At 44.8% G+C, this 10643-nt stretch overlaps 1 protein-coding gene across 1 annotated transcript; it reads right to left on the bottom strand.

Annotated features, from left to right (window-relative positions):
• Window positions 1-5031: 5031 nt before the first annotated feature.
• Window positions 5032-8775, bottom strand: mafba (MAF bZIP transcription factor Ba). Its single transcript, XM_061811798.1, has one exon. The coding sequence runs from the start codon at window positions 8319-8321 to the stop codon at window positions 7014-7016; it is 1308 nt and encodes a 435-aa protein (XP_061667782.1). The 5' UTR covers window positions 8322-8775; the 3' UTR covers window positions 5032-7013.
• Between the last annotated feature and the right edge of the window lie 1868 nt (window positions 8776-10643).

Genomic DNA, 10643 nt, shown 5'->3' with positions numbered 1-10643 from the left:
CAACTGGACTTCACCATTCCTAGACTGTAAAACTATTTGTTTGGCTGAAGGTATAAAAAAAGGCTGATACCACGCGCCACTTGTCTAACAGGAAGTGGTCGTGTCCTGATGGGTCGAGATGGCACATCCCGTTCGAATTCGGCGGTCCACTCCAGCTAATGTGGCCAGAGTGCCATGGCCGCTTGGTGATTGCAAAGACCGCCGACCCCTCTACCTCCCCCTCCCGTCTTCTCCCTGCACTTTATTTATTGATGCATCCAATTCAATTATTTAGCTCCCATCCGAGCGATGGATGGCGGGCCAGAAGTTGGCACACAATGGACGCGGCACATGCTGCATTCATGTCAGGGATGTGTGGATTCCTCGTTCTTAACAAGGCAATTAACAGCAGAAGCATGTTTGGGATTAAAGTTCTAGAAAGTGTCTTTTCTGTGGTCAAGGTGGAGGATGGGTTCAGTGTATCATTGACCATTGACCATCTTTATCTTGCTCTTATCTTCTCCTGATGGTCTCGTCCCTGCAGCAGCCAGATGAGGATCAGTCCCACTCGGAATTGGATCGGATGCAGAGGTGCACGCACGGGTCGCTTCCATTGATCCGCTGTGGCCTTATGTGTCTATCTTCACCTACCACGGCGTACTTACGACCAAGGAGGGACAAAAACAAAAGATTCTGGGGCAGCTGCTTTGCTTCCATATACATCAAAGAGACTCAAATGATTTTGAATATTCATCTTTATCCTCATCTGTTCATCCACTTTCTAGTCTGATTATCCTCATTCAGGGTATGGGTGGCTACTTTTCGCGTTTGATCCCGTATGGTACCAATATTTACGGCACTTTTGTGTGTATTTATGTGGTAGGAAAGGTTAATAGTTGTTCAATCCCAAAATGTTTTCATTTAGTACTTATCTTTCAGTGTATACCCTTGGACAAATCTCAAAAATGTCAAACGTCACATGGCCTCTTCGAATAGTTCTTTGTCCAGCCCTGCTACCGATGAATGAATTTGCACAAATACATCAGAAGTGCAAGGAAACTGCCATGCATGTTCAGCAAGTTGTCGCTTTGCAACCTTTGAAAAACTCAATCTTTACTACGACTTTCCCAATTACTTTTCTGACTCAGTGATACATACAGCTATTATTGTCCACCACAGCCAGTCGTCCTCCAGACCTTTTTCAGGTATCAACCCCACAATGAGCCTCGCGGAACCCTAACCGTCAGACATTACCCTGCTATCAGCTGAAGACCAACGCGATCACCTCCTGCCTGTTTGGGCAACATCTTAGCATTTCACAAAAATCATGAATAAGTGTTTTCCTGAACAAATTGTGTGTGGTTGAGTGAGCAAATGGTGAGTTGCGAATTGGCAGCTCAGTGGGCTGCGTTGTGTTGGAAATCCTTTCACATCCATGTCCACCTGCTTAATCTAAACCATGTGGTAACAAGGACTTTTTGTCATTTTGCATTTGCAGTGAAGCAGATCTGAACTGCCACTGATGCACAGGCCCCAGCTGTAGAAAAGCACTGGGGAAGAGAAAGGGAAAGAAAGGATGGATGAGGAAAATCAATGGCAAATGGCCAATCCGCGGAGACACGCAAAACACCGCATCATTGGACAGCGCTTACGAAATGGACCTTGAATACACGTTAAAGACTAATTGGGCAAATATTCCTCTCTTTTCCTGTTCGTTTTGTCATGCTTTTGAAAAATTAACAGACTCAGTCTTGGTGATTTCTTTGTGCTCTCCATGTGTGTGTGTCAATTTCCAGGTGGACTGTTATTGCTCGCGCTATGTATTTGGTTTTGGTTTACGAGGGAGAATCCTGTCACATGACTCTGTCCCACCAATCCAATGCCACTACTAGCAATGTTTGACTCCACCTCGGCATCCAAATGGAGCCAGGAAGTCACATGACCTTGCAGTGTCTCCATGGCCGACAATGTTTTCAAAGTGACAAAATTATGTGAAGCCTGGCAGAAACCAACGGTGTACGAAGCACTCAGAAGGCACCTGACCCCATATTGACTCCACTTATAAACGTTGACAACAGCACTTATTGTCATGCGCTTGTCATCTGTGTCTGCTTAAAACTGTTCTCATTTCAGCCTACAAAAACTCCCTGAGAGAACACTTTGGCTGCTTTCTGCTGAGCCTATGGAGCTCTTTCACGAATGTAAACAAAGAAAATTAAAGGGGGGGGGGTTGGTTGTTTAAAAAAGAACACTGCTTTTTCTCAAATATGTTAATATTACATGATAATATATGTACCTGAAAAGTAGCACATTATTTTAATTATCTTTAAAAAAAAGCACCCCTTCCTGGCCCCCATCTGATCCCACAAGTTGAATTTGATTATCATTTTAAAACTTGGCATGGTGTGACAAAACTAGCCAATCACAGAGTCATGACTGAATAGTCTTTAATCAATTGCAAATGGATGGCGCAAACTTGCTTTGGCTTGTGGAAATGCATGGCAAAGTTTGGCAAAAGAGACTGTGGAACCCCATTATTTTCTGGTGATAAGGACAGGGCCAGATTGCAAAAAGTGAAAATCCACAGATAATTAGCGCCACATATACGTGTGTGCATGTGTCTGCATGTGTGTGTGTGTGTGTGCGTGCGTGCGTGCGTGTGTGTGTGTGTGTGTGTGTGTGTGTGTGTGTATACAGTACATTGGGGAAATCGCCAAAGCATTTCACTCTTATTACTCTTTCTTGGCTTCAATATTTAACTCCAGTTAGCAATAAAAGTTAAGAAGGAATTGGACAGCTCTCATCAGATAAACTAAACATTAGCACTAAAACGGCAATGTCAAATACACGGAGGGCTCCATGCCTGAGCTTGGATGTCACCTTTCTCACCAAATTGATGGGTTAATTGATCACCTCTCATATTTTGAATTGATTGTACATTCCACCCAAAAATGAAATGTTTAACCAGTAGCATTTCATGGAAAATTTTCTGCTCACAGCCACACATTTGTGAACGCGATGCCCTGGTCTCTTATCCTAGCACTTTTAAAACTGCGTATTTTAACTTTAATTTAAGACCATTTCTTGCAGTACTTTTTAAATTATTAAATAGGTTATTATTAAATATTGTTAAATTTATTATTGTTTTAGTGAAAGAGACATTGCAGGACAGTATCTGAAATTCCACATTCATTTTTTTCCATTGGTTTATTTGATGTTCAAAATAATAAATCAGTTACCCACCAGTTACTCAGTACTTGAGTATTTTTTTCTCACTGAGAACTTAAAACTATTTCATTGAGTGCTACATATTGTTCTAAAGCAATATTACTCTTATTTAACGTCTTTTAATTTCTCAGTAAATTATTTGCTTCTGCAAGCAGGAAAAAAAAAGTCCTGCGATGTTTAGTGGCACTCCCTCGTGTTACAGACCTGGTTGCGAATGTAAGCAGAAATAATTCAAACCAACAATTCAACGAACCACATGTGGACTGTGTATCGTACAAGCCACATGTCACTAATTAGACAAGATCCAAATGAGATTGTGGTGTTTGAAGTCAAAGGTCGAAGAGGGTGACACGAGCAAACAGCCCTCAAAGCGGGCCTAACGCTTGAGGACTAGATGACCTCACGTTTTTACAAAGCTGGTCCGAGGAGAATGTGAGCCCCCCGTCAGCGGTGCTGCTGCTGAGGAAGAGGATCAGGAGGCTGAATGCAGATAGGATCTCTGCAGGGGGGCCGTGAACGTGTGATTGGAGACTAAAATCATTACAGGCCGCCTTCTCGCCGTGTCCTTGGCTTTTCCGCTGAGCTGAGCCCAATCGTGCTGTCTTCTTCGTCCCTCGTTGGTCTTCTTCCCCAGTTCACGACATTCTGCCGACGCCTCAGGAACACGGTTTCATGTGTGGTCAACAGCAAAAATGGGTGCTGCATCTGCTCGGGATATTGTTACAATGTTTTGTTTGTGCTGTCTTCTATGCTCGGTAGTGTCATCCAAATAAAGTCTATGGTGATGTAATCATCGATAATGCAATCCAATATTTGACAAGTTGCATCACATCACCGGTGTAATGTTAGAAGGACATAGCAAGCTGTTAATTATTATTTTTAATGATATGATGAGTATTTATTTTATTTATCAACATATTTATTCAGAGTCATCCAAAAGACAAAGCAATCCCTTTTTTGTTGACTGTTAATCTCTCAGCCATACGTGTAAATGGAGACCACTTTGTACTGGTTGACCCCAGCTGCACTTCTGCTGCCCTCAGACTGCAGCAGCAGCAGAGAGGGAGAATGTAAACTAGAGCCTCCGTTCTCCCCTTCTCAGAGCCTTTGTCCTTGACGATGTGCAGACGAGGCCCAGACAATGTTTGGACACCAGAAATTCGCATCAAAACTTATTCCCATCGTCTGTTACTTTCCTGCTTCCACTGACCTGCACGTGAGGGCGTGCGCATTTCGTGCAGTTTACATGAGAGAATATATATATATATATATATATATATATATATATATATATATATTATTTTTTAAATAAACTCGCCAATGCGTGAAAAGTGTCAATTATAAATGACATCAACGTTAACAATAAAAACATACATACGCACCTGATCGCTTTGATACAATCTCAGCAGGCGATCGGATTGGACTCTTCAGATTTATATATATATGTATATATATATATATATTTTTTTTTTTTACGTCAAAGTATATTCAAAGCCACGCACGATTGCCCAAATATCTCAAATGTAAATTTTTAGTTTTGCTTTTATTTATTCCTGCGTTGAAAGATCAAGATCTCCTTTTACCGTGTAGCGCAGAGGATCTTTGTCCTAAAAAAAAAATCAGCAGAGGGCACGCGCGCACACACGTCTATAATGACGTGTAATACAATAAATAATGAAATAAATATATGAAATACAATCTCGTGAGTCAGCCCCAATGCTGACGTCAGTTTATGAATGCCTTATGATGCTATATTAAAATGTATCAATGATGTTGAGGTGCAAAAAAAGCACGTGCTACAGTAAAAAGTCTGAGATGGAACTATTGCCATTTCAATGACTTTAATAAGCAAAATAGGAAACAATTTCTTCCGAAAACAACCCCAAAAATAAGACAAAAACAGAAACCAGCCTGAATGGAACAGTTCAAATGGGAACTTTTTAACTATTATTCATATAAACAGGATTGAAAATTGATCCCCATCATGACAAAGTACACGGAAATGCTGAAAACAAAACAACAACCCGCTGCTGCAGTTTCAGTTCGATTTCAACACAGTTGAATCAACAAAACCAAAGATTGATAAATGCATGACTTTTCAACAATACTTTCAAATGCAAGCACCATGCTTATTTGATATGATCTGTTAATTTAAATCATTAAAATAAAAAACTTTACGTAACTATGCATCTGGCCAGCAGAACCAGAATCATCAAATAATAATAAAAAAACAGAGTAAAATCAACACGTAGTAACATATCAAGTGTTTTCATTTTGAGGGTTTGCACCACCTGAAATCCCCTTTTTTTCACTGACCTGCAGAAAAAAATATATCAGGAAAACAGCACTAATTTTTAAACTTTGCATCAAAACATCTAACGAGAGATTTATGCAGCAATTAAAAAAATCATTTTCAATTACTGACGCGGTGATGATGCTGCAGGTGGCTGTCAGTCGAAATGAATATTTATTTGATTAAAGTTCATAATGACCCAAATCACACGTTCGCATTTTGGGAGGAGAGGGCACAAACATCGTGGACATTTTGAAATATTATTTGACTGTTTAAATTTTCACCCTGAGTGTGTTTGTTCATGAGAAAATTTTGAATTTTTTAAATCTGCGTCCTAAAAATAAAGCATCATACTGCCTTCCTGGAGAAGGGGGGTTCTGTGCAAAAGTCAAAATGAAAACTCGCAAAAAGATAAAGAAACTCATCAATCAACTTCCAAAAGTGCACTTGCCAAAACGCCTTTTTTTTCCCTCTTCCTTTCTCCAAATTCAACTGACAAACATGGAAACAAAAATGCACTCCTCTCTCAATCAGTCCCGCAAATGAGAAACGATATTTGAACAGCAAAATAAATGAGAAACACAACACAAAGAAAGAAAGAAGTGAAAACCAGCCTCCTCAATCTTGTGCACTTTTGCGGTAGCATAATATTTACAAGTTCAAATACCCACCCCACCCTACCCCACCACCACCCTCCCAGCCGCGAGCATATGACGCATATGATGCTGCACAGGCAGTCCTGCTGTTGTGTCCCCGATGCATTTCCCGAACCCCCTGCCCAAAAAAAAAAAAAAAAAAAAATTGCAGAAGCGCAGATCAACATGCTCTTAATAATATATACGAGATGATGAAAGTACAAAATAGAAATTATTACCATACATGTCCAGCATGCAGGATTAATATTTAATGCAAGGTTTATTTTTTGTTGTTGTCGTTGTTCGTTTCTATACTGGAATATAATAACCAAGCAGGCAATAAATCAATAAGATGTTGCATAAAATGTCCTCCCCCGTGACGGGTTAGCAGACACATTTGCATAAGGTGGAGTCTTGCTTCTTCTTTTTTTTCTTTATTTTGTGTTTGTTTTCTTTTTGGAGAGGAGTCCAGAGGCTAGGCCTCCTTTGCTGTTCCACCATTTAACAGCAAGATAAGGTTGTAAAAGTTGTCTTGCCTCCAAGGAGAGCCAAAGTTCATCAGCGGCGATGTTTTATGTTTTTGCTGTTGTTATTTTTTTTGTCGTTTTTTTTTCTTGGGGGAGGGAATTTCAAAACTGTTCTCATGGAGGAATTTGAGTGGACAAAAATGCTGCCACGACACTTGGATGGAAACGTGATTACATCATTATGATATGAAGCAGTAGTTGCTTGGAGATCTTGCGACCCGGAGTCCGAAAGGATTTCTTCTGGGTTTGGATCAGTCGATTTATGTTCGAGGTGGATGTTGTCTCTTGGTTTTTGTTGTCGTCAGGGAGGCAAAGACGAAATTTAAAAAAAAAAAAAAAAAAAAAAAGGACTCACATGAAGAACTCTGGCGAGGAGGGGTTGTCACTGGTGGAGCCCGCCTCGCGGAAGCCGCCGCTAGGCCCCGAGCCAGAGACCGAGCCCGAGCCCGCAAGTTTCTCGCACTTGAGTTTGTAGGCGTCCCTCTCCCTGGCCAGGCGTCCGATCTCCGCCTTGAGCTGCTCCACCTGGTTCATCAGCTGTGTCTTCTCGTTTTCCAGCACGTGCTTCTGCTGCACGCGCTTGAACCTGCACGACTGCGCGTAACCGCGGTTCTTCAGGGTCCTGCGCTTCTGCTTGAGGCGGATGACCTCGTCCTTGGTGAAGCCGCGCAGGTGTCTGTTGAGCTCCCGCACCGACATGGACACCAGCTGGTCGTCGGAGAAACGCTCCTCTACGCTGAGGCCGCCGCCCGCCGAGCCGTGGTGCGCCGCCGACGGGCCCAGGTGGGAGTGCGCGTGCGGGTGCGCGTGGTGGTGGTGGTGATGGCGGTGGTGGTGGTGGAGCGTCGGGTGGGCCTCCGGGGACACCGGGGACGGGCTCTCGGGGTCCTGGTTGCCGCCGCCGTGATGGTGGTGCTGGCCGTGCGGGTGGCTGTGCGCGGCCGCGTGCGCTGACAGCTCCTCTGCGTGGTGGCCCATGGCGCCCGCGTACGGATGGTGGTGGTGGTGCTGCTGCTGCTGGCCGTGGTGGCCATGGTGGTGATGCGGACCCCTGAAGCCCTCAAAGGCGCCTTGCTGCTGCTGCTGCTGCTGCTGCTGTTGTTGCTGCTGCTGCAGCTGCTGCTGAACGTGGGGAGGCGGAGGGTGGCCGTGGGTCGTGGCTCCGATCAGGGCCTCAACCGCGTCCTCGGGGGTCAGGCTGAGGGTCTGGGGGTCCATCTGCTGGTGGTAGCCGCCGCTGGGCAGCCAGTACAATTCCTCCAGGTGGTTCTTTTGCTCGGTGGGGCTGAAGCTGGGCGACGACGGCACCGAGCTGCAGGGCGTGCTGATCGGCGTGGACGACACGGAGCCTTGCGGTTGGAGGCGGTTGCACTGACGCACTCCTGCTCGTTCCAGGCCGGCCAAACCCTCCTTCTTGACGTCAAACTTCATCAGGTCGAAATCGTTGACGTATTCCAGAGCCAGAGGGCTGCTGGGTAGCTCCGGGCCCATGCTCAGCTCTGCGCTCATGCTGCCGTCGCGACTCTTTTGCAGGTACGCGAAGGAGCTTGCAAGCGTCCCCAAAACGGACTTGGGAAGCAGCGTCTCTTCTCGCCTTTCTTGTTTCATGCAATCGCTCTTTTGGTTCATCCAGCGCCGCGCACTGACTTGCTGTAGCATGAAACACTTGGAGCAAACGAAAACAAACAAACGAAAGAAAAAGTGCAGGAGGGGGGGAAAAGAAAAACTTTCAGACTAGAGCTCTCTGCTCACTCTTTGCATCATGTAGACTTTTGCTGTGGCAGTGACAACCAGGCCGGAGGTAGACGGAAAGCAAGCGGCCTTGGTGCAAGAGGAGTCCCCCTTCAGTAGAAGCGCATTCGCAACAACTTTGAAAAAACGAAGAGAAGAAGGGCAAGGAAATACCAAGTATGCTCGCAGAGACGGGCACCAGTCCTCGTTGCAACTTGTTGGTGGTTAAGTCCTCCTTTTTTCTCCAGGAAAAAAGAAAACCAGGTGAGCCGATTATAAATGGCGTCTGATTTTCACTGAGCAGCAGCTTTTTCCAGCTCTGCACCGCAGAGATTTGACGCCACTCTCCCTCTCTCCCTCCCTCTTTTTCGCCCCACTCTGGTATCCAGCAGACTGCGCTCGGAGCCAGCCTGCGCTTTATGCTTATAGAGCGCGGTGACGTGCGCCCATAGGCGGGATCGGTGGCGCTCCAGCCTCCAATGGGAGCCGGAGCCCGACTTGAAATAGACAAAGGCGAATGGGAGGCGGAGGAGAGCCGCGAGCAGAGACGGTCAGCTGACCCGAGCAGAAGGTGGGACCGCAGCAACACCTTTGCGCATCTCGTCTGAGCTCCAAAGATAAGACCCCCCCTCCCAAAGACAAAGAAAAAAAAACACCTCTTATTAAAGACACACGAGCTCAAGTTCACAGCAACCAGACAACAATTTTGGATTCCACAGCAACTGAAAAGTCTGCGCAAACTTTGGACTACAGTGAATTCCTTTGCTTTTGCGCTACATCTATTTATTCAGCAGTCCACCGAGCTCTCTTTCCAGCTGCATTGTACTCAAATTGGGGATTTAATCGAGAAGTCGACCTATAGTACTTGAATGAGTGTTGTGGTCCTGAACGTGAGGCGTCTTCGTCACGCCAGTCCAGTCCCGGCTCAAGCGCCTTATGAGTCCAAATAGGCTCAAGGCTGCCCCTTGGTGGGCAACACAAGCACCCGCGCAAGCTTTGCTGCACGCAACAGTCGCGCACTTTGATTTCTTTCCGTCTCCGATTGATCTCATCGCGTTTATTGCAATTGTAACACTTCACGCGTGAGATATTTCCGCGTTTTGACGTCGCGTCAATAACGAAAATGTTTATTACGTGTGCACAAAACACTGTTTTGCGGGGTCTCCCTGCAACAAAAACTGCGCGCAAACAAGTCAATTATATTTGTTAATCGGCTTGATGTCTTCATAATGAGTGAAAGATGGCGAGCAAAATTTTCGGCTACCATCCAAGAAGAAAAGCCCAATTTATTTGTTTTTAAAACGTAGACTGTGACGTGCATTGCGCATTTTGATATTGTGCTAATTCCGATAGAAGCGTTTTTATTCTTTTTACTGTGGATCAAATGAAAGTTTAGCAATCGTGTTTCTTCGTCTAAATCGTTTAAACTGCATCCACGGACGCCAGACGATAAATAATTCAATCGTGCACATGCATTTTATTCAATATGACATCGGATATTGTGAGAATCATTTATGGAAATGTTTTTATAAATTATGCATGCATTGTCATTTCATTATTATAACCACGACCATAGACTTGATAGAAATGCATTCAAACACATTCAGTGTCTTTAAAAATTACAGGTATTCATCTGTGATAATTTTTGCTTTTTGCAGAAATGTTCAAAATCTAAAAAAAATGTTGAAATACACACCAACACTATTAATTAAGTTCTTCTTGTGCTTGATAACACATAATGATACGCAGACACCCCACTAATAACATCTTACTCATCCAAAATACAATTCAAGATCATTGAAATCGTTCTCATTTTCTTCTTCTTGGCACCTGCAGCTGCGAGCCTGCGTCACAATTCGCAAAACGCCCTGAGACCATCGAACCGAACCGCGCAGAGCAGAGTATCCCTGGAACGTCTTTCCCGGGCCAGGCCGAGCCGGCGGCGGCCCCGCTCGGCGATCCTGCTCCGTCCATCGCCGTGCCAGAGCCCGGCCGGCGTCTGCAGGCGCGTGCAGGCAAGGCTGGAAGCGGATGAGAGAGAGAGGGGGGAAAAAAGGAAAAAGAAAAAGCGTTAGTGTCAGCATCATATCGGTGGTTAATGATCTATTAAGTGATGTCTGTGCTAGTGGGCAGCGGGAGAGGGGAAAAAAGTGTCGATGCTTGCTTCTTCGCCCCCCTAATGAGACCGATTTTAGGAATGAAGACGAATGAAATCCGCCTTAAAATGTTGCATCGAGCACTGGAGGCTGC

Source organism: Syngnathoides biaculeatus, chromosome 2 (genome assembly GCF_019802595.1).
Source record: "Syngnathoides biaculeatus isolate LvHL_M chromosome 2, ASM1980259v1, whole genome shotgun sequence".
NCBI classification, from domain to species: Eukaryota; Metazoa; Chordata; class Actinopteri; order Syngnathiformes; family Syngnathidae; genus Syngnathoides; species Syngnathoides biaculeatus.
The sequence above is the reverse complement of the archived record's forward strand: the minus strand, read 5'-3'. Positions and strand labels throughout refer to the sequence as shown.

What these genes read in the sequence shown, in the direction of transcription:
- mafba (XM_061811798.1), bottom strand. Translation starts at nt 8,321, where the DNA reads ATGCTACAGCAAGTCAGTGCGCGGCGCTGGATGAACCAAAAGAGCGAT.